Source organism: Ailuropoda melanoleuca, chromosome 11 (assembly GCF_002007445.2).
Source record: "Ailuropoda melanoleuca isolate Jingjing chromosome 11, ASM200744v2, whole genome shotgun sequence".
Taxonomy (NCBI): Eukaryota; Metazoa; Chordata; class Mammalia; order Carnivora; family Ursidae; genus Ailuropoda; species Ailuropoda melanoleuca.
This window is the reverse complement of record NC_048228.1, coordinates 51,290,103-51,314,199: the sequence shown is the minus strand read 5'-3', so window position 1 is coordinate 51,314,199 and position 24,097 is coordinate 51,290,103. Positions and strand designations below refer to the sequence as shown.

General features: G+C 40.3%; 2 protein-coding genes across 5 annotated transcripts in view; both read right to left on the bottom strand.

Moving 5' to 3' along the window:
* SDAD1 (SDA1 domain containing 1) overlaps nucleotides 1-2,110 on the bottom strand; it is a 28,694-nt gene extending 26,584 nt beyond the window's left edge. Inside the window, exon 1 of one of the 2 annotated variants that reach the window (XM_002924727.4) lies at nucleotides 1,864-2,110. In XM_002924727.4, coding sequence (XP_002924773.1) covers nucleotides 1,864-1,953 — 90 coding nt within the window. In that variant the 5' untranslated portion in view covers nucleotides 1,954-2,110. The remainder of the gene's footprint in view (nucleotides 1-1,863) is intronic. The other variant, XM_034671671.1, reaches the window with a different exon arrangement.
* A 13,384-nt stretch (nucleotides 2,111-15,494) lies between these two features.
* CXCL9 (C-X-C motif chemokine ligand 9) lies at nucleotides 15,495-22,893 on the bottom strand. 3 transcript variants are annotated; one of them, XM_002924728.4, is made up of 4 exons: nucleotides 22,787-22,893; nucleotides 20,654-20,780; nucleotides 18,763-18,847; nucleotides 15,495-17,715 (listed from the first exon to the last, which is right to left on the bottom strand). In XM_002924728.4, the coding sequence occupies exons 1-4, from the start codon at nucleotides 22,848-22,850 to the stop codon at nucleotides 17,611-17,613; spliced, it is 381 nt and encodes a 126-aa protein (XP_002924774.1). In that variant the 5' UTR covers nucleotides 22,851-22,893; the 3' UTR covers nucleotides 15,495-17,610. The 3 variants fall into 3 exon arrangements, with proteins under 3 accessions (XP_002924774.1, XP_034527559.1, XP_034527560.1); XM_034671668.1 differs by lacking the exon at nucleotides 22,787-22,893 and adding an exon at nucleotides 20,967-21,227; XM_034671669.1 differs by lacking the exon at nucleotides 22,787-22,893 and adding an exon at nucleotides 21,039-21,227.
* Nucleotides 22,894-24,097: the final 1,204 nt, after the last annotated feature.

Here is a 24,097-nt window from a genome sequence, read left to right as displayed (position 1 = left end):
ATAAGTTTTGAAAAATGTGAGCACATCATAGGTAATCTAAAGACCCTTTTCTTTATCATTAGAAACATAAGCGATGTGGTGTAAAGCACAGAGTGTCAAAGCAAGAGTTAAAAACTCAGATTCAGTATATAGAGCACTCACAGCAGCACAAAATATAGGTCAGAAAAAGTAAAGTAAATCGTAAGTATACAAAACTCTCTAGTCAACATTCCCCTCTTCCTTTAAATAATAATTAAGATTTTAGCGCTGGAGTTCTAGATAGGATGTGTCCACAGCCAAAAGCAACACACAGAAATAACGACAATAGCTTCCACTTATTCAGCACTTGCTGTATGCCAAAGTCATTATGTACATTATCTCATTTAATTATATTTAATTCTAATAACAACCCAACAATCTAATGTTGGAACTCACTAGGCCTCAGTTCCATGCCCTGTATCTACTCTCCAGGCCTAGACCACAGCTTTAAATTGCATGAGTGTATGAGAGAGACACTATGAGAATGAGTAGTTCTTCTTTTTTTAAGATGTATTTATTTTTAGAAAGAGACAGAGAGAGCATGAGTGGGGGGGAGGGGCAGAGGGCAAGAATCCTCAAGCAGATTCCCTGCTGAAGAGGGGAGCCCATCCCAGGACCCTAACATCATGACCTGAGCTGAAATCAATAATCAGTTGCTTAACTGAGCCACCCAGGCACCCTGAGAATGAGTATTTCTTTATATTAGCAGCCCTAACTGGCCCAGTGCACTCCAAATTCATCTCTCCAATTGCCTGACATCTGTGTTTAGATATCTAATAGACATCTTAAATCTAGCATCATCAAAAAACGTAACTCTTGATTTCCCCCAACAAAACTCCTAGGCCTCCAGCTTTCTCCAAGACCAGGAGTCAAGAAAAAGACCTACAACCCTTACATGCTTCAGATAAGACCCTGCTCTCTTTACTCCACACCACCAATGACAGGAGTGATGAGAAGGCCCCAGAACTCCGTGTGCTCCTGGCAAGATCCTTATCTCACTTCTTTCCCACTCCTATCCATGGCCCAACCACCATTATCATGTGCCTGGAGATGATGAGAACTAGTATCATTACACCCCTTATGTTCATCAATCACCACAAATGTCCGGGATTCCCGGACCATCTTTCATTCCCCTCTCTCTAATCCCCAGGCCAGCGGAATTAAGAATTCCTGGGAGGGGCCAGGGCATATTTTTAAAAGTACCCTAGCCATTCCGATGCTCTATGGAAAACTCTCTCCTGACACACTGCTGCCCCATTTTCTTCCACCCAGGAAGTGTCCTCTTTGTCCCTCCGTGCTACTTCCAGAGACTGGCATCCCTCCAAATTGGCACCCTTTCCTGCGCCTTAACTGTCCCCACTGCCAGCTTTGAATCTTATGTCTGGAGATCCATTTCCGGCTGTCGGAAACAGACGTCGATGGAAGGCATTCTAACATACGACTCATCAAGTGTTACCGACTTATTCAATTTAGGGATTTCTGAAACCAAAAGGCTGAAAAATCTGCATGGAAGTTGGAGGTTGGGGGGGCGGACCATTTGTCTCTCCACCTCTATGAGGTCGGGAGATAAACCCTAACGCAAAACAAAACTTTAAGGGTGTTTCCTTGGCAGCAGGACTACAGAGTAGTTTAGAAAATCCAAACGGGCAGCAAATTTCCATGAGGTGGGGAACAAAATCAGGGGCATGACCCTTCCTCAACCTCTTCTCTCCTCCCGAGGGATCCCTGACCCTAACCGAAGAACCTGAGCCTAGCCAGGATCCCAGATCCACGCCACACCTTCCCCCTGCCTATGTCTGAACCAGTCGCGCCCCGGCCTCTAGCGGCGCCGCGCCGCACTCCCACCTCCTCGACGTAGGCTGGCGGATCCCGCTTGATCAGATTCTGTAACTGCGGCAGGTTACTGGGCAGCTTGTTATTGTTTCTGTTAGACATGTTGGCTGCTGACGGGCTCCGCAGGGAACAGTTTTAAGAAACCCCACACCTCCGGCAACCACCAACCGTGTCGGCTGCGTGTGGGAATCGCGCTTCCGACAATGACCGGAAACAGCACATGGGACGCTCGGCAGGCGGCGCCATCTTGGTTCTTAAAAAAAAAAAAAAAAAACCAAAACAAAAAAAAAAAAAAAAAAAAAAAAAAAAAACCAAAAGAACCCGCGATGCTACGGGAGCCTCGGAGTGTCAAATTTACTCCCACTGCCGAACTGCTCGGTAGCGGTTTACGCAAGGTTTTGACTTTTTTCCCATACACGTTAGTTTATATCGTCATTGTGACACTCCTATGAAACACATAGATAAGGATTAATCGTTTTTTAAATCCCACAGCCTAAGGACAGAAGGTTTTTCCTTTGGGAGTGGATAGCACGATCCTATTTTAGAGGGGGGGAAAAGCGATGAGGTCCGTGTTACTCTTTTGCTATAATTTTAAATACCGCTTTTGTTTTGTTTTTGGTTGTTTTCAACCGTAACCCACACAATGGAAAAGGGTATGGCCTGGATAAAATGTAATCATGTTGATAGATTTAAGATGCAAATTAATTTTTATTTAAAGGACCACCATTTTTATAAACATTATAAGTACTCTTCAGCCACAGTTTTAAATTCAGATGCTGGTAATTCTAAGAGAATACACTTATACAATTTCACAGTGTGCAAAAACAAATGTGATGAATGAATGAATGAAGGAGTTAGGGTGTTGTTAATACAAAAATACACGTGATCACTCACTCTGTGCCAGGCACTGTTCCAAGTTCTCCACTTGCACTATTCATTTAATCCTCGGAAAAGCCCTCTAAATTAGGTATTATAATATTCTGCACTTTACAGAGGAGGAAATAGGCTCAGACGAATTGACTGCCCAAATTCATAGCTGGTGTAGGAGCTGAGGATTTCAGTCCAGGCAGTTTTGACTGTAACTAGATGAGAGAGGAAAAAAAAAAAAAGGAGCCTCACAGTTGGCACCTGGTAACTGGTTTGACATTTATAGAGGGACATTGGTATTCCGCTTAACGTAAACAATTTTAGGTGCACCTGGCTGGCTTAATGGGATAGATCTCAGGGTTGTGAATTCAAGCCCCACGTTGGCTCTAGAGATCACTAAAACAAACAAACAAATAAATAAATAAATAACAATTTCACAAACACCAACTTCATTTCAGTCTGGGTCATCACAGAACTGGTTAGAATGAGCCCAAAACAGGATAACTCTGTAATCACACCTGAGCCTAAACAAAATCAAGAATATTGTGCAAACCATCACTAATTTTTCAGCTATGTTTGGAAAACGGCTATTCTATTTATTCTTGTGTCAGGTACTTGTGAATTTAATAAGAAGCAAATGTAGGTAGTAAATTTTTTTTTGAAAGCCTATTCAGAGGGGCATCTGGCTGGCTCAGTCTGTAGAGCACATGATCTTGATCTCAAAGTCATGAGCATGAGGCCCACGCTGGGTGTAGAGATTACTTACATGAGTAAATAAATTTTAAAGACTAAAAAAGGAAAAAAGAAACCCAACCACCCATTCATAGATTCAAATTTTAAAAAATGTTTTTGTTTAGGTTGTATTAGGTAGAAAAGTATCCTCAAAACAAAATAGGTTGAAAAAAATTTTGAAATTATTTAATAGAATTCCTGTCAAAATCATAAGCTTATGTACTATGAATCTTTCATCACAAAAATATAACATGATGGGGCGCCTGGGTGGCTCTGCCATTAGGCATCTGCCTTCCGCTCAGGGCGTGATCCCGGAGTCCTGGGATCTAGCCAGGCATTAGGCTCCCTGCTCTGCTGGGAGCCTGCTTCTTCCTCTCCCACTCCCCCTGCTTGTGTTCCCTCTCTCACTGGCTGTCTCTCTCTGTCAAATAAATAAATAAATAAATAAATAAATCTTCAAAAAATATATATATATAATGTGAATAAAACACTCAGGCCATGTCATAAACTTTTATTTGCCATCTGTATGTCAGGAACTAGGGTAGGTGGTAGGAACACAAAAATAAATGAGGCATGGGCATTTGCCCTCAGGGAACTCACAGACTAAAAAGGGAGACAAATAGACAAGCACTTTTAAAATGAATAAAAATGTTCTTACAGTAGAGCAGTGGAAGCCATGGAAAGGACAACCCGGCCTAGAGGAACCAGAATGCTTCATAGTTATGGTACTATTTGATTGAAATCCTGAAAGAAGAGGAATTTTTCTGAAGGAGGGAAAGTAAGGCTTTCCACATAAAGAAAATAGCCCGTATAGAGGTACAAGGGACGCAGAAGTTTGGTGTGACTAAATGTTAGGAGGGGAGTGTGCAGCAGGGAAGGAGTTGAGAAAAATGAGTCAGCTGAGATTATGGAATCCTATTGATGAAAGGCTTTCTGTGCTCATCTAAGGAGGGCATGTAAGTCTGCTCAAGAGAAAACTAAGGCTGAGAGTGACTAACTGAATATGTATTTTTAAAATATTAAACAATGGCTATATTGCATGTAACGTAATCTACATATGTTTTATGTATTTGAGCCAGATCAACACCAAGAAAACTCCATATTCGTTTCTATATTTAGTCTTGAATTGGCAAAGGAACTTTCCATCTTTTTCTGATCCCCAAATAACTTTTAACCTGAAGTGAATTATTCTAGAACAGAAAATCTCCCTCTTTGCAAAAGAGACCCTATAATAATTAAAAAATGGATCGTATCATCTGGATTCAAATGGAGTACAAATCTCTTTATTAAAGGCTCCTAGACTAAGGGCTATTTTAAATTTTGATTGCATAAGAAGCACACTCTTCTTATATCTCTACTTGGGGTGCCTTTTGGGGGATTTGATATTCCAGCTAGCAGCTTGAGCACCGGTCTTGAGACATTAAATCTCTATAACAAGCAGTAGGAAGGAGGAAGGTGTGGAAGGGCAAAAGGGTGCACCTCCTTATCAGCCTTATAAAAGTTCCAAACAATGTAATACTAATGCATATATCTCCTTGGTCAGACTTAGTGAGACGGATAGTCCTACAAAGGAGTGATTTGGCTGGGTACAATGAAGCTTTCAATAAAAGAAGGAGAGATTATGTTTGTTTTGAGGAATAAGGAAAGGTTTCATGAAGATGGGTGTACTTGAGATAGGTCTTGAAAGCCATGTAGTTTTGATATGTAGAGGGATACATAGAGGACAAAGAAACAATAACTAGATCGAGACAGGTAGTAACCTCCATAAGAGTTTATTAGTATCATCTGTGTAACAGAACATTGTGACATTCCTTAGAGAGTAGTATTTCCTTCTTTGTAAAAGGAGAATGTTGAACAAAGCCAATTCTCATGCCAACCTCATGATTAAACGGACGATCCATATGATGATCAACTGAAATTTTCTGTTAAATTGATGCTAAATATATTCTCTTTATTTATTTAACCTTATATGAAACAAGAATACCTGGGAATGATGGGTTTGATGTGCTGGTGGTATTTTTTGAGCCCAGCTAAGGCCAACACCTCTGCTTCCATAGGAAATCCCATCCTTTATTTTTTTATGATCATGTATTTATTTTATAGATTTATTAAGATGTAATTAGTGTGCAAGAAATTGGCCATAAAGTGTACGGTCTGATGAGTTTTGATATGTGTATGCACCCACAAAACCATTATCATCATCAAGATAATGAATATATCCATTATCCCCAAGTTTCCTTGCGCTCCATCATCCCCAAACACACAGTTGCTTTCCATCACCAGATAAGATTGCATTTGCAGAAATGTTATACAAATGGAATCATACGTTATTCTTTTTTTTTTCTAAGATATTATTTATTTATTTGAGACAGGGAGAAAGAGGGAGCAGGGGAGAGGGGCAAAGTGAGAAGCAGACTCCCCCACTGAGCAGGGAGCCCAGTGCAGGGATCAATCCCAGGACTCTGGGATCACGACCTGAGCTGAAGGGAGATGTTTAATCAACTTAGCCACCCAGGTGCCTCATACATTATTCTTTTGTGTCAGACTTCTTTCATTTAGTACAATAGTTTTTTTTTTTAATAAGAGATTTTCTTTCTTTCTTTCTTTCTTTTTCTTTCTTTCTTTCTTTCTTTCTTTCTTTCTTTCTTTCTTTCTTTCTTTCTTTTTCTCCTTCCCCTTCCCCTTCCTCCTCCTCCTCTTCTTCTTCTCCTTCTCCTCCTTCTTCTTCTTGTTTTGATTTTATTTAGTTACTTGAGAGAGAGAATGAGCACAAGGAGGGGGAGTGGCAGACAGAGGGAGAAGTAACCTCTCCCCTGAGCTGGGAGCTGGACATGAAGCTCAATCCCAAGATCCTGGGATCATGACCTGAGCCAAAAGCTCACACTTAACTGACTGAGCCACCCAGGTGCCCTTAGCAAAATAATTTGAAATGCATACATAGATGCGTTGGGTATGTATATCAATAGTTCATTCCTTTTATTCTTGAGTAGTATTCCATCATATGTATATAATGTAATTTGTTAGTCCATTTACCTCTTGACTGTTCGAATTGTTCCTGGATTCTGGCTATCAATATTTGTGTTCAAGTCTTTATGCAGACATACGTTTTCATATCTCTCGATAAATGCCTAGGAATGGATGGTTGGATCACATGATAGGTTTTATTTAACTTTTTAAGAAACTGCTAACCAGTCCTTTGCTTCCACCATTACACTAAAACTGTTTTTATCAAGGTCACCAACCACTGTGATGTTGCTAATTCAATGGTCAGTTTTCATCCTTTATCTTATCTGCGGCATTGGATACAGTTGGTCTCTCCCTCCTTCCAGAAACATGTTTGGTAACTGGCCTTGAACTGGTCTCTCTGATTCTTCCCTTGCCCCCCATTATGTGTGTTCTTATAGTGGTGGTCAGAGGGACCCTTAAATGGGTCAAGTTACTCCCCCAACTTCCCTTCTCACTCAGATTTAAAGCCAAAGTCCTTCAGTGGCATAGAAGGCCATACAGAATCGGACCCCACGCTTCCTCTCTCCTCTCCCATCACACTCCCCTTTGCCGGCTCTGGCCCAGGCAAATAGCCTCCTGTCTTCAGCGTGTCAAGCCTCAGGGCCTTCATACTTGCTAAAAAAAGATTTGTTGAGAGAAAGAGAGAGAGAGAACGTGAGGGGAGAGGCAGCGGTAGGGAGGGAGAGAGAATTTCAAGCAGACTCCCTGCTGAGCATGGAGCCCAACGCAGGGCTTAATGACCCTGAGGTCATGACCTGAGCTGAAAATCAAGACATCAAGAGTCAGATGCTCAACTGACTGAGCCACCCAGGCGCACTCCCCCGTTTTAAAAACGATTTATTTATTTTTAGAGAGAGACATTTTTTTTTATTCTCACAGTTAGACATTTGCTTTAATTAATTAATTAATGATTTCAAGTTTTTATTGAAACTCTAGTTAGGTAACATATAGTGTAATTGGCTTCAGGTATAGAATCATCATTTACATATAACACCCAGAGCTCATCCCAAGTGCCTCCTCTGACATAAGAACCACAAGTCTTGCTCCCTCATTTCCTCAGGTCTCTGCTAAGAGACATCTTGTTAGCAAGGCCTTTCCTGATTTCCTATCCTGCCTCCCACTCCATACTCCCTTCTCCTGTTCTACTGTTGCCCATAGCTCTTGTAAGCCTCTGGCCTACTATGTACTCACTAGCTTAATTGCTAGTTGTCTCTCTGCCACTAGAGTATGAATTTAATGAGGACTTTGTTTTGTTCACCATTCAATTCTCCACACTTAGAGCAATATGTGGCACATAGTAGGTCATCAGTTAATATTTGTTGAATGAATAAATACACAATCTCTTGTGTGTTCTCCCTCTCCAATTACGTGATTTAATTTACTAAAGTAACAACTTAAAGTATCTTAGACAACCACAGGAAAAATTTACTTCAAGATCAGTAAGTGACTAACATGTGAATTCTAATTATTGTCTCTCTTGTTAGAAACCAATAACATTGGGGCGCCTGGGTGGCACAGCGGGGTTAAGCATCTGCCTTCGGCTCAGGGCATGATCCCAGCATTGTGGGATCGAGCCCCACATCAGGCTCCTCAGCTATGAGCCTGCTTCTTCCTCTCCCGCTCCCCCTGCTTGTGTTCCCTCTCTCGCTGGCTGTCTCTGTTGAATAAATAAATAAAATCTTTAAAAAATATATATATCTTGTTTTTGAAAACTATTAGATTAGCCACTGGAGGGAGCTCATGCCTTTTTTTAGACAAGAAAATTCTATCATTTGGCAAAATGACCGTGTGCAAACTTGACAGCAAAGTTCTTCTCAAGGTTAATATAATTTTTCATTGTTCTTTATCCCCCCTCCCATTCAGCTTTAGTGTTAGTTTTGCCCAGAATTTCATCTATCCTTCCTTCCTTGTGGACAATGAGAACTGCTGGGTCTGCCCTTGGACAAACCTCTCAATCCTGAGTTCAACCACAGCCAAGTCCTTATGTCAAAATGTTCCTCGAGAACCATCTAATGGTTTTTATTTTTATGTCTTTATACTTCAAATTTCAAAGGGTGATAACATTTTAGTTGGCTTTGAAAGATATTCAGTGATTTTGTGATAGTGGGGAAGTAGCTCCTTTGAAGATAAGCCACTGGACATTGTATCAGATTTAATCGCATAAAGGGTAAAGAAACAGAAGCTGACTCTTATCCTTTTGCCAGCTGTCTTGCCTGCGCCAGATAAAACCAGAGCAGTTCATTGCCTTATTCTGTAAGATCTGCTGTTACTGCTGGATTAATTTCGACAATGTAAAGATTATTAATGTGGTTGAGTCTGGGTGTTCCTGCTTTTCATTGTCAGAGGAACCCATTAGGAAAATTCCCATCTTGGGTCCAAAATGTTCTAATATGACTATATAGTTTTTCCATCATGTGAGAAATACAATAGGCTATGGCTAGTTTTTTGTTTTGTTTTAGCAAGGTATATAAACTTCAAGAAGACAGTTACAATAAGGGGAGAGAACATGTCATATGTATAAATTCTCTTTCTTTGATGATGAATTATCCTTGCTTTTTTTTTCTTTCTCTAAATATTAGGAACAAACAAATCTCTCTGTGGCCCAAATGATATGAAGGTTGTGGTGAGATGTTCTTGAGGATCCACAACCTCAAGGATCTTATTTATTTCAGGAAATAAAGCAAAGTGATGAGAACACTTTTCTCCTTTCTTATTGAGGAAGGTCATTGAAAGATGAGACTGCCAGTGGACCTGTAAGCTGGACCTGGGAGATCGGAGGCTCCTCGCCCCCCTCTCCTGTTCTGGAATGTGGGTTCCACTTGCCTTTCCGGCTCCCAGAGGCTGCTCCAAGGGTATAGTCTTGAGATAATGGTGTGATGTTGAGAACACCTGCACAGTGAATGTGACTGAACTCAGTTAAGGTCTCTTTATAAACTTTTAGGATTTGGTGGGCTGGTGCAGGATCCATTCATCTTGCTGCTGTCCAAGACAAGCCTAATGTGTAAGTTCGCTTTGCTTATTAATACTGCTACCTACCGACCTGGAGTGGCCTGCCTCTTTCTTTGGTCTCTCCCTGACCTCTGCCTGAAGGGGGGCAGTTTCAGATTACACCAGGGATGGTCCAGGGGGAGTTGCAAATCTATACCTCCCCGAGAATGTTCTTCTCAGTTATAAAAGGAATAGCATCCCTTCTGTTGTCTGCCCTCCCCCCCCCAACCCGAGAGACCCACAGAAGGTAACTGGACAATTGGAAACTTTCACCTTCAGGCAGAGGAATGGAGCAATGTAAAGTACCTGGACATTACTTGGCATTGTATTTGATAGGAAATAAATAAATAATGAAATTCTTTCGGAGTCTTCTAATTTCCATCTCATTGCTATCAGAATAACCTAAGACCAGAGAAGTAGTCTTCTCACATTTTGGCAGTCCTAGATTAGTTCCCTACAGCAGTTTATTTTCAAATAAAAACATACTTAAAGGAGTACAGGGAACATCATTGTAAAACGTGGCCAGGTGAAGCCATCGGGTAGCCATTAAGGAAAAACTATGGTGTACTGGACAGAGTAGTGAACACTGAATGCTTTGCAAGAAACTTTAGAGATCACAGTCCCTCATGCTTAGTTTACAGATGAGTAAACTGCTACTCAGAGAGGCCACGAGACTTGTCAAAACTACTTGGCCAATGTGTGGCAGGCAGACCAGTAATATCTCCATTTCCAGAATCTTCATTGTACTTCCACCTGTAAGGTTTCTCCCAGTGTGAAAAGTCTGTGTTTGGGGCTGTAGGAGAGAATAATAAAGATAACGCAGGTAACACTTAGTGATCAAAATAAAAGTATATGTAACCTGTGTCATTTGGGTTCTCTGGGAAGCACGCACTGAGACAGAATTGGATGTGGCAGAGGTTTATGGGAGAAAACCCTCACAAAAATAAAATAGGGGAGGCAACAGAACTGGGCAGAGACCACCTCAGACTGTGAGGCAGATCTGACTAAGTCTTAGTTGCCCCAGTGGGGAGCTCCCAGTTAAAGACTGCCCGGAAGGGGAGTCCTGCACTTGGCAGACATGGCAAGGTCCTAGTATTCTTTCTATATTCAGTTATTGCCTGGAAGCTGCCCAGTAAGAATGTGGCCTGAAACCTGACGTGAGCCAAGCTGTGGCACACTGGCCTGCTCGCCGCTGGACAGCGAGCTCTTTGTGGCACCGTGCTCCGAGCAGCACGCCTGTGTGGCTGCCACGTAGCCCAAGGGGCCCCACAGCGCTCTAGCTTTCTGGAGTTACCTTCAATATCCTAGTAGGGTGATGAAAGCCTCTATTCACCAGTGAGAAATCCAAAACCTTTCCCGATATTTCCAGAGTTCCAGGAAGGCTCACATTTAACACTGAATGTTACACAGCAATGTCTGAAAGCGGGTCACCCGCCATGGGAAATTTCCCACCGCTCTTCTTTACCTTTACTCCAGCCTACTATGCCCCTTTCCATCTCCCTCTCCTGCGTCTTTTTCTGTTGTTCCACGATGCCCAACACCCTCCCCAGCTGCCAGAGATAATTCCTGTTCCCTTATTTTTCAGAGAAATTTAGCTCACGCTGGCTTTAATTTCCATTCATAAAACTCCTATGCCAGCCTGGCCCTAATCCAAGGCACCAAGCTAGAGATACCTAGGTGCCTTGAGGTATCTGCTGGTGATAATATGATAGAAGTGATTGATCACCCTTTTAAGCAACAAAACTGTTTTCCTGTTATATGGTTTATTTTGACATTTCTCCTCTCATAATTACAGATTTGGGTGTTCAGTTCCTTCTTCTGGAGGAAGTTCAGGTTGTCTGATGGTTAAGAAAGGCTGTGGTACGTGCCTGGGCCTAATTGGTCCTGTGCTCTGCACAGAAGGCAGAGGCCAAGGCCTTGTTCCTTCCAGATGGGGATATCAGCAGCTCTTCCCCCCTCCTTTTTTTAAAAGCAGAACAGGGGGCGCCTGGGTGGCACAGCGGTTAAGCGTCTGCCTTCGGCTCAGGGCGTGATCCCGGAGTTATGGGATTGAGCCCCACATCAGGCTCCTCCGCTATGAGCCTGCTTCTTCCTCTCCCACTCCCCCTGCTTATGTTCCCCCTCTTGCTGGCTGTCTCTGTCAAATAAATAAATAAAATCTTAAAAAAAAAAATAAAAGCAGAACAAATTCTTTATGAAAACAGTCAACTTGAAACAGTATAATAAGATACTATATTTGAAGGATGAAATTTTTTTACTCATATAGCAAGCTTTTTAAAAAAGATTTATTTTAGAGAAAGAGAGAACATGAGTGGGGGGAGGGGCAGGAGAGGGGGAGAGAGAGAGAGAGAGAAAGAAGCAGACTCCCTGCTGAGTGCAGAGCCTGACACGGGGCTTCATCCCAGGATCCTGAGCTGAAATCAAAGGTCTAGTGCTTAACCGACTGGGCCACCCAGGCACCCCTCATATAGCAAGGTTTTAAAGAAAGCAAATAGTTATGGATGATTTGACATCTTTCCCTCTAATCTTTTATCAATTTGGTTCAGTTCATAATATTATTCACAGACTTAGATTTGATGGCTCTTTTGTGATTTATTTACTTCCTTAAAATGTAGGGTCAAAAATCCTCCTGGGAAATTTAAAATAACTTGGTATCAAAATGTCTCAAGTGATCTTGGCCCAGTGACTACCAAGAAGCTAACTAACTCCTTATCAGCAAGGATGGCTGCTTTTTTCCCCTATCACTTAATTTTATCTTCTCTCTATACAGGCCAAAAAAGAAAGCATCCGTAAATGCAGTTGCTCCCTATATCTTCCTTTCTGTGAAGACAGCAACTTTGTGTTTTCCCAGGAGGGATAAAGAACTCTCAAATAGCTTTCCCAATGAACTGACCTAGAGATAACTGACGTTTAAAGTCAAAAGTACAGTTTACAGACTAAATATTTTACTGATTTCTTTACCAATTGCTCTAATATAAAAACTTTGTTCAGATACAAACTGCTTTCTGGTATAGCAAAATAATTTAAATTTTAAATCAGGGAACAATTCTTATTGTTAAGGTTTATGACAGGGTAGTCATAGTGGGAGGATTTCAGTGTGTCCAGGAGCATTCTGGGATGGAGTACCGGGTGTGACGGGAAAGCAAGATTTGAATCATGAATTAGGTGGGAGTCAGATGGGGGTGATGGGTGAGGGGAGCAGATGGCTAAAAGAGCATTAGTAAAGCTGAAGGCAAAAGTGAGTGTGGTAAGTTTAAATGAGAGTGGTAGGATTAGTTGAGATTGATTTGGGAAAGGCCTGGAAGAAAATTTAGGGGGAAGCATATGTCATTTAAGTTAAAAAAATACATATTAAGTACTTCCTAAATGCCAGGCACTGCTCTCGGCACTGTGGATGCAGTGGTGAAGAGGACAAAGTTTTCTGCAGTCAAGGTACTTAAATTAGTGTTTGTGGTGGGGTGGGGGACAGGCAAAACTACATAAATATTTTTAAAAGATAATTTCAGATTGTGATGAAGTTTGATTGATTTAGCAGATTTTGATAAAAGAGAATGAAACAGATTAGTTCCCAGATCTTTAAAATCGTGTCTTTCTAGATAAAATTATAACAGACATCCTCCGCATGTGTGTTTTATTCTTTTGTTAGTTTATGTTTACATTCTAGTATTATCTCCCATATGAATTTCTTAGTAGGAATCTTTCAAAGCCGCTTGCCCATTTTGTGACGGTTGGCTCCGTTAGCGCTCTGTCTTACAATCCTCATAATCCTGGTTCTCGTTCAGAGTTAGCCAGAGAAGCCTGTGCCCACCTAAGTGGCAATCCATCGTTGCAATGCACTGGGAGTGACTGAGTGAGGGCGTGTGTCAAAAGCCTTCCAGTTGTGGATGTCTCACTTTTTTCGCAGGAATTCTCCATGTGACACATGACCACCTGACAAATACGTTGCGTGAAGCTGCCAGTATCAGCTGCTAGGTTCAGATTTAGAGAAAATCTTCAGCTCTTTCTTATTTATTTATTTATTTTTTTAAGAAAAAATATTATGAATATTCTCATTTCATCCACCCCAGAGGGTACACACACCCGACTTTGGAAAGCACTACAGTAGAGAGGGTCTGGGGACACGATAGCTATTTCATTAAGGTTGAGAAGGGACAGAGACTCTGGGAAGTGACATTTGAGCTGAAACTCAAATGATGAGGCAGAAACAACCGTGCAAAGAAGAAGGCACAGGTGTATCAGGGAAGTAGAGGCTATCTGAGTATTACGGGAATAAAGGGTTTACAATAGGAATCAGATCTTACAAGGTTAAGGATTGTTGGAAATAAAAGTCCGGGAGAATATTCAGGGAACTGGAGAAAGACTCACTGATCAATCCTTCAGAAGCACAAGCTCTGGTTTGTAAGAAAATCCAAGAAGCCAAACCTGTCCAGTGCCACAATGGGACTGCTAGGGGCCTACGGGAAGCTGTTGCTTCTCTGTCACTACTGCCTCTGTGGGTGCACTTCCAAGTATCCGGTAGAGGGTTTGGGATCACTGTTAGTCACAAGGCCAGCAGTCATCGAAGATGAAGTGAACACAGAGGAGAGCAAGGCCAAGCTGGAATCCCCTGGATACCACTGTGTCTGTCATTATAGCTACTCAAGAGTAATGGCCATTCCCTCACTTCCACCTTCCAAATCTCACTAAGTGCCCCTTTGGTTAATTCTGACTTAGAACCATATGGGGAAGAAGATTCTGGGAAGCAGAGTTCCCAGGTTAACCAAGTTGATACAGCACAAGCTAGCACAACAGGGAATAGCATGTGCAAAGGCCATAAGAAGGAAAGGAACTCAGCGTGCTTGAGAGACAGAAAGTTGAGGCTGAGGCTCAGTAAGCGAGGGGGAGGATGGAGGGAGCAGGGTCGGAAAAGCAGGCAGAGCCTAAACTCATATAGGGCTTTGTAGGCCCTGGTATGTTTGATTTATAAATTGTAGTATTTTAAGCAAAGTGGTGGTATTCTATGAGTTTTATTTGAAAGGATCATTCTGGCCATCAGAACAGTAAGGCAGCAAGATAAAAGTTGATTAAAATAGACAGGAGTTAAAATGGGAGGCTTTATAGTCTAGGAAAGGGACAATGGTCTGGACTATAACAACGTAGATACAGAGAACTTGTCAGATGAGCTTTTTGCCTCATTTTTCCAACATATTTTTTTCAGTCCTGAGAATGTCTCTCTGTGTGTGAGATGTGGAACCGTATGTTGCAAGAAAGGTACAGCAGAGGCAAGTGGTCACGAAAGGTTGGGACTGACACTGAGTACTTTCTATGCATCAGACTTATGCTGGGCCCACTCCTCACAACAATCCTGAATGAGGAAGCTGGCACACAGGCAAGTTGAACAGTATGTTTGAAACAAGGTCATACAGATAATAAGTGGTGGGCTTCTGATCTAAACCCAGATATTTCAGAATCCAGAGTCTTAGTTCTTTCCATAGCATCCTGTAATCTGTCAGATTAAGGCCCTCGTGGGGAGTCACGTCCATTGTCAGCAGTGGCTACCTGCCCAAACATCACACCTTTCTGGCTGTCTCTCAAGTGTGGACAAGGCTGATATTCTTTGTACATTCTCAACCTTCTTAGTCCACACTGCACAATATCTCTGACTTGGTTTCCTGGACCCTTAAAGAACTTATCCTATGCTTAGATCTTCAATAAAACTACTTGAGGATTTGTGATATTTAAATATATGTACTTTCAGGGTATGGAAAAGAGGGCATCTTTTGTTCCCTGGGTGTACATCTCATAGGAATAGCAATATCTTTCAGGAGTAGGAAATAAATTGTATTCTACATAACTCTACAAAGTCGATGTTGCTGTAAGGCATTGTTGTCATATTTTTAATTGAAGTTTTTCTTCTGTCCCAAAGAGCTCATTAAAGGGCTTCCATGTTTTTGTCTCAATTATACCCTATCTGACATGGAAGAAAATGAATAAGGACACGTAAGAATTACTGTTAAACATGTAATAGTTGAGGTACATGTTCAAGACACTAAAAAAATCAGTTTTCTGATCAATGGTCTATTTATTGATACTGTTGCCATTTAACAAAGAAAATATTTGAAAGTACACATTATATATGCCAAAACTGCTTTGAACTTAATAATTATTGCTTAGAGAGTATATATGTATACATAAGTAATGAATGATGTCATGTCATATGTGTCATAGGTACTCAGTCAAAACATGTGGTCTCTGGTTATTTGTTACGCACTATCCACTTTACCTGTGAGACATATGGTAACTGGGTCACAGACTCTCAAACTATGGAATGTTTAGAGTTTTCAGGGGTTACACGTTGAAGGAGCTAAAGATTTTCACGATTAGATACGATGCTGTTTGGATGGGATCACTTCTAGGCAGCACTAAAAATCACCTGCAGTGTAAGAAGTGACAAAATCTGGTGAAGTAGGTGTAAAGTTTAAATTCTGGCCAAAGACGTTCTCTCCTAGACAATTCACTGAACCTTTTCTTCAAGAGGGTTTCCAAGCCCTGTTGAAGCTAACTGGGCACCAGCCATGCTTCCATTAACAGGATTTGCTGCTCCCTCCAGCTCTTGGTATCTTAATACCCATCCTTCCTCATGAGAGCTGGTGGGGTAATTGATAATCACAATACTTTACAAACTCTGAAACAGGTTAAATGGACAATGAAATTTATATTTACCTAAAATGAGTTTTCAAAAGGCACTTGGTGGCTTTCTCGTCAGACATAGAAAACTGAAGCTTGTCAGGAATGGTACTGAAGAAATTTTTGTACTGGGTGGGGAAAGGTTGGACAATAAAGCTCCTTCCTACTGTAAGATTCTATGATTCCAGGTATTCTGTACCATTTTATGAAAACAGCTCAGAATATCCGGTGTTTTAAACATTTTCTTCCTATTTGTTGGAGAGGCCAAGTTAACATCCTGTCATAAGGCAAGAAAGTTGCATCACTCCCTATTCCTACAGTGACAATGGCCTGAAGATAATGAGTAAAAGAAGTTACCAGAGGATAGACAATATGGAGTAGCGAATATAGCCAATTCCTGTTCTGAGGAGATGGTCTGGTTGCCCTCCTACCTGTAAAAACTGTAACTGAGAAATTATTCAAAACCTAGTTCACAGTCTACTAGGCACAGTGACAAATTCAAGGAAATAAACTGTGGCCCCCTGTCCTCAAGAAGCTGACAATCTTGTTGGCGAAATAGAATAAACATGTAAAAAATAATTAGAAAACAGTTAAGTGTTCACCTGTGTGGTACTGAACACAAGTGAAACTGGAGTTTAAAGATAATTCAAGTGTCCGGAAGGTTTTATTTAAGAGGCAGGATTAAACTGAGCCAAAGACTGGGTCAAACGAGAAGGAGTGGGGAGAAGAAGGCATTCCTGTGAAGTACTGCGGAAAGAGCGAAGAGGAGTAGACCCAGGTGAACGAGCGCATGACCTGTGTAACAGAGACAGTGAGGAACAGGCTTTATGGAAGCAAAGGTGAACAATAAGAAATACAATGGTGAGCCTGGGCAGGCAAGATGGACTCCCATGTCCTCAAATGCTGGATATAAGGTTCTGAAAGCCAAGTGCTAGTGTTCTTCAGTGCTGGTCCCCAGAAACAACCAGTATGGGTCTCTCAGATACACTGTGAGGCCTGTAGGCAGATTCAGATACAGATGCTGATGGCCATGGCAGCTTGGTGAGGTCCAGCTCTATTTCAAACTGCTTGGCTTCCTAGTGTGTGGACAGGGTGGGGCTTGCTGACATGTGCCTCAGAAGATTCTCTGGGGGCTGGAATTTGTGGCCTGGGAAGTACAGGGCTACTCCTCTAGGCAGCTGTTGTGTGTGGGATGTGACTGTGTACAGGATGTGATTGTGTGCGCATTTGTCCAGATGTGGGTGTTAAGATTGTAGTCTTAAGCATGATGAAATTCAGTTGGTTGGAGGTGGAAGAACAGAGTCAAACTATAGCCTTTAACAATTCCTAATATTTGGATTTTAAAAACAACTTTCTAGCTTTAATTACAATTCCACAACAATGATTAAAATTTTCTAGTTAAAAAGCTTATGTATTAAGATGCCATCCCCTTTTGGAATTATTTCAGTATAATTAAAAAGAACCTTTTTAACACAAAACACTTATTGGTAAAGTGGTTGCTTATGTGGTCTTCTTTGGATGAGGACGTTGAGATTTTTTAACTTTTAAACCTTTCTTGCTTTTTTGATCTCTTTTCCCTTTCTTTTGCTTTTTCTTTTGGCTGACCTGTGAGGAGAAAGAAAATAAGAGTAATATTTCTTTATCTTACCATTTTTCCTTCCTTAAATTTATCTGGACTCTCCAGGCTGTGTGTGTGTGTGTGTGTGTGTGTGTGTGTTTTAATCTTCAAAAATGATTTAAAGTTCTTTCACTCTCAGAGGGGCTCCTTTTGATTCTCTCTACTTGACTGACTTTGAGGAGGAGGCCATAGCCTCCTAACTCGTCTTCTTTTGTCTATTCTCCTGGCTTATTACTGCCCTTACTCCAACTCTGCTTGTCCAAACTACAACCTTCTGAGGCTAGTACTATTATCATCCACTTTTTACAGAGGAGGAGATTGAGGCTTGGAGAAGGTGGTTTGCCCAAAGTTGCACAACTCGTATGTGGCAGAACCACTAGACCATCAGACTCTAGAAGTCAAGCTCGTGGCTTTGTCCTGGTCTACTTTTCTACCTCAATCTCTTCGCTCCCTTCACACAAATTCCAGCCACATTACTTGAGGCTCCCTGAACACATCAAGCTCTCTCATGATTCTATGCTTCTTTTTCATGCTGTCCTTACTCTCTTGGTGAACTACTTATCTTTCAAGACCTTATCATATGAAAAGACTTCCTTAACGCTTTCTCCGTGCCCCTCGTTCTGGCAAGGAAAAGGATTACTCCTTCTATAATCTTCAAGATTTTGGTACATATCTTTATATTTCTCACATTGTACTATAATTAATTGTTAGCACATCTACTACAACAGGAAGGGACTATAGCTTATTATGTTTCCATCTTCAGTGTCTACCTTTCAATTCAATACATATATATCGTATTGAATAAGAAAAGTAAGCTCCCTCTCCTCATGGAAAGCACTTCTAGTGGGGGATATAGACAAGTGATACTATATGCAGGAATACAATTATACCTCATGGTGATGACATTATTCTAAGAATAAAGTAGGAGCACAATAACATTTTTAAAAAGTATCCTTAAAGGAACTATATATATTCTCTGTCTTGGAAAGTTAATTTGTAAAAGAAAGAAAATTTTGTTCTTCCTGGTCACCAACCTGTTTTTCCCACTCTTTAATCAATTCTTTCACATCTGCTGAATCTGGGTTTAGACATGTTTGATCCCCATTCTTCATTGTTGCACTGCCAAAGAAATAACGATGAGTTTTTTTTGTTTTTTGTTTTTTTACTTTCAATAATTTAAAGGCCTCACCTTATCCCCAGAATTCAATCTCCCAATTAGAATGTATTTGTGTCATCACAATAAGCATCTGAGACTTCCAGTCTTCCTTCCTGCTTTTTTGCTTTCTTAGTGAGTGAGGGGACTTAGATAAATTTCTAGGAGAACACACAACCCTAAATTATTTAAATTAAAAAAAACATTATCACATGTGCATTTCCAATGTTATTAAATATTCTTTGAAAACACATGTTTAATGGCTACATAATAGTCTACTGGAAGGCTACATAAGATTTTATCTAATTAGTCCCTGTTACATTTCTAAGTCACCAATGTTTTTTATTATTATAAAAATAATTGTTAAAATAATATTTATTATTATAAAAAAATAAAAAATCCGATAGGTACATGCAGTGAGAGAAACTTGTATCTAAACATAATATTAGTTCTGCTGTGGTAAAAATAGCCATTTATGTTTAAGTGAAGAAGCAAATTAGAAAAGTTGTCAATATAGCTATTTTTTTCCCCAAAAACAATGAAAATCAGCATGAGGTTTGCTAAATTTTCTAATGAAATTCCTTAAAACATAAAATTTATTTTAAGACATGATCAACAGACTGGTTGACTATTTTAAATTATTTACAGGAGACTGTCCAGAAATAATTAAAAAATTTTTTCTTTAATTTTTCTGTATAATCTGAGAGTAAGAGTAGCCCTCCTACAGATCAGCCTTAATTAAGGTTTCAAAAGATTGAACTAGCAATTCTAATCTTTAAAAAGGTTATTATTTTTAGGTTTTTATTTAAATTCCAGTTAACATAGAGTGTAATATTAGTTTCAGGTAAATAATATAGTAATTCAACACTTCCATATAGCATCCCGTGAAAGTTATTATTAATAGGAAAGAACAAAAGACACAATATTGCCATAGTAACAGTTTGATTTCAATAGCAAGAAATTGGAAATAATCTACATTTAGGCATTGCTCATATAGATTATGGTACATCCATATGATGGAATATAATTTGGCCATTAGGAACGACATTGTTAGAAAAAATGATATTACAGAAGATTTACCGACATGAGGAAATGTTCATGGTATAGTGTAATGAAAAAGTAGACTATAAAAGAGTGTGTAACATAAAATTTTATTTATTTTTATTATTATTTTTTTTTAAAGATTTTATTTATTTATTTGACAGAGATAGAGACAGCCAGCGAGAGAGGGAACACAGGCAGGGGGAGTGGGAGAGGAAGAAGCAGGCTCATAGCAGAGGAGCCTGATGTGGGGCTCGATCCCAGAACGCCGGGATCACGCCCTGAGCCGAAGGCAGACGCTTAACCGCTGTGCCACCCAGGCGCCCCATAAAATTTTATTTTTATGTTTATATACATTACGTATGTATATGGATATATATGTTGTATCTGTATATGTACACAAATGCAAATGAGGGAGATTTGGAAGACTATAGGCCAAAGGGTGACCAGTATTTGTCACTGGTGGTAGAAGTATAAATGATTTTTATTTTCTTCTTTTGAGTTATCTGCATTAAATATTTTCTACATGCTTAGTGATATATTATCCTTGGCTTTAATGTTTACCAGAAATCCCTTGTTGTTTAGAAGAAAAAAAGTAGACCACATTTATGGAGGGGCAACCATCTGAATTTTAAGTGTCTCTATGGGCAAGGGTCATAAGGGTAATATTCACACTAAATTTAATGTTCCTGTCAATATGGTACATATGTGTTAGATGAGTTTTTACTTACATGATTTCAATTTTCTCACAAGAAGAACTTGGGGCAAATTGTTTAAGGTCCTTTAAGAATTTCAACTGGATTGTTCTTTGGCTGGTGGTGATACAGGAACAACGTCTATTCCTCATTGTTGGGGTTCCTAAGGGAAAGAAAAAGGATAGAGAATAACGGAAAGAAAAAGAAAAAACATTGATTTAAGGCAATGTCTCAATTTAGGTGATCTGTCAAAGTGATACATTTGACTTAGTCATGATTATTACTGTCATTTACTGAGTGATTATTTGTTGGGGAACGTGATAAAAAACCAAAATTACCACCAATTGACCTGTGAGCTGGACCTGGACCCCTGAAGACTTCTCTTCTTCTCCCCTGTCCTTACAATGTGGGTTCCACTTGCCTTTCTGGCTCCCAGAGGCTGCTCCAAAGACATAGCCTTGAGATGGTGACATGATGTTGAAAACACCCACACTGGGGGTGCCTGGGTGGCTCAGCCGTTAAGCGTCTGCCTTTGGCTCAGGTCATGATCCCAGGACCCTGGGATCCAGCTGCATCAGGCTCCTTGCTCAGCGGGAAGCCTGCTTCTCCCTCTCCCACTCCCCCTGCTGTGTTCCCTCTCCCGCTGTCTCGCTCTGTCAAATAAATCAATAAAATCTTAAAAAAGAAAAGAAAAGAAAATACCCACACTGAATACATGACTAAGCCCAGTTAGGGCCTCTTTATAAGTTTTTAAGATTCAAAGGGCAGGTATGGGGATCCATTTGTCCTGCTGCTCAAGACAAGTCCATATGTAAGTTTCCTTTGCTATTATTAAAACTGCCACTAACCAGTCTGGAGTGGCCTGTCTCTTTTTTTGGTCTCTCCTTACCGTCTGAGTAAAGGGCTGGTTTTAGATCACACCAGAAAAGCTCCTGAGAGAGTTGTGAACCTACACTGTTAATCATTACCACAAACTTTTGAAAGGGGTATTATCTCCATTTTATAGATAAAGAAGCTAAGGTTTAAAGAACTTAAATAAAGAACAAAGTCGTTCAGCATTTAGGGGGCAGGTGCAGGGTTTCAGCTCAGGTTTTTTTGAGTCCAAACGCACTGCTCTTTTTTTTTTTTTTTTTTGAAAAGATTCTTATTTATTTATTTGACAGAGAGAGAGACAGCCACCGAGAGAGGGAACACAGGCAGGGAAAGTGGCAGAGGAAGAAGCAGGCTCCCAGCAGAGCAGGGAGCCCAATGTGGGGCTTGATCCCAGGACTCTGGGATCACGCCTTGAGCCGAAGGCAGACGCTTAACGACTGAGCCACCCAGGCACCCCATAAACGCACTGCTCTTAATATCTTACAACCTTAGGAAAGGAGATTTTCACAATATTTAATAAATGCCTATCACAGGTCAGACATACAGATACCTGATTCTTGTATGTAACGTGGGCCACAATTTCTTAAGCAACTCCCAAAGCCATTTGTTATCTGGTCTTAGTGGAACGGAGTTGGTGTCGGTTTGGACAGAAAGCTCTACTTAGGATAACCAATTACAACCACCAACCTCATCCTCCCCACTGCTTTGCTTTTCGATAGTACTTTAAACTCTTAAAAACTCCTTGAAATATACTATCTTCATTCCTTAATTCTTTAATTCATTTGACATATGTTTATTCAGTGCTTACTACATGTCACACATTGTGTGGTTGGTGGAAAAAGCATAACTATAAAGTCTCCATTTTATAGCTGAGGAAACTGAAATCTAGAAAAGTTTTTTAATTTGCCTAAAGGTGGTTAGTAAACAGACTTGGGACCTCTCTGATTATTGGACCCTTAAATGGTTAACCACAGACATACTTACCAAGAAACAATATCAGGGTTACAAAAATAAGAGACAAACTCTTTGATCTCATTACCACCCAGTTCAACAAACATTTATTGAACACTTACTACATGCTAGGAATTCACATACCTAGACTGAGAAGATTTATGTTTGACTTAGCAGGTCTTAGATATGAACTTTGGAAAATGAACTACATCACCGAGAAGCTTTTATGAATGACTCACATCACTTTCTGCTGCATGCAATCAGCTTTATTGGGCAAATCAAGAGACTTTTATAGCAATTCACATTTCTGACTTTACTAACCTAATATAACTAAGAACCCCTTACCTTCACCTCCAATCAGAGTCAGGAAGATGATACTCAACAAAAGAGGAACACCACCTTTCTTCATAGTGGTAGAACGGAGTTCTACTGAATCACTCCTATATTGGATTTCACGCAGGAGAATTTCTTTAGAGAACATGCTCTTGGGAATATTTATTTGGGAAATCCATTTCCCTCCTAAACTCTGATTGGCTGGTGTTCTTAGCTGACTTTGCTAAATTGACCACAAACTTAACTGTGCTGGGGGAAACCCTACTCTCAGATCCAAGGGAATTTCTGCATGTTTTATTTCCATTTCACATAAATGGGTAGTTTATAGTAAGGATGTGAAACCAGTATCATTGGCAGCCTTTAGCACACTCACAGCTACTCACCTGGGTGAAGAATAGGTTATATAATGAACATAATATTATACAACAAGGGTTGGAGATGTTGTTTCTGGATGGAAACTAAAGTCCAGATAAATAATATATTTTTTTCTAATTTTCTTACTATTTACAAAACATCCTTCTGTATAATATATAGCTACATTCATTTTTTCTCTATCGTCTACCCAACAGTCTTAAATAATCCGCATCTTAATTTCCTCGGGGACCAGGTCATTTTCTACTGTAAGCTCATTTAAAAAAAATATTTTATTTATTTATTTGCGAGAGAGAGAGAGAGAGAGAGTGAGAGCACGTTTGCACATGACTGGGGACAGAGGGAGAGGAAGAAGCAGACTCCCCACTGAGCAGGGAGCCTGACATGGGGCTTGATCCCAGGACGCTGGGATCATGACCTGGGCCAAAGGCAGATGCTCAACTTACTAAGCCACCCAGGCAACCTCGTTTTGTTTTTTATATCACTGCTTCTACAGTTTATTATTTTAAGTGGTTGGACTAGTTAGTATTGGGATCAGTTGAAAAAAGACAAATGAGACTACATAAAACTTAGAAATTTTTACACATCAAAGAAAGTGATAGATGGTAAAAAAGGAACTTACAAAATGGAAGAAAATAATTTCAAATTGCCTATCTGATAAGGAGTTAATAATAAATCCAAAACATATAAAGAACTTCTACAACACAACAAAAAATCCCAAATAACTGGATTAAAAAGTGGGCAAAGACTCGAAAAGACATTGCTCTAAACAAAATTTACAAATGGCCCATAAACATATGAAAAGATGCTCAACATCACTAAACATCAGAGAAATGCAAATCAAAACCACAGCAGATATCACCTCATACCCATCAGGATGCCACTATCAAAGGGGCGCCTGGGTGGCACAGCGGTTAAGCGTCTGCCTTCGGCTCAGGGCGTGATCCCGGA

Excerpts from the sequence above, each read along its gene's own strand:
- CXCL9 (XM_034671668.1), bottom strand. The coding sequence starts at position 21,090 with ATGTCACCATCTCAAGGCTATGTCTTTGGAGCAGCCTCTGGGAGCCAG. Across the intron at positions 20,781-20,966 it reads GGTCCAGGTCCAGCTCACAG|GAACCCCAACAATGAGGAAT; the intron begins GTCAATTGGTGG and ends TCTTTCCCTTAG. Across the intron at positions 17,716-18,762 it reads TTAAAGAGTGGGAAAAACAG|GTCAGCCAAAAGAAAAAGCA; the intron begins GTTGGTGACCAG and ends TTCTCCTCACAG.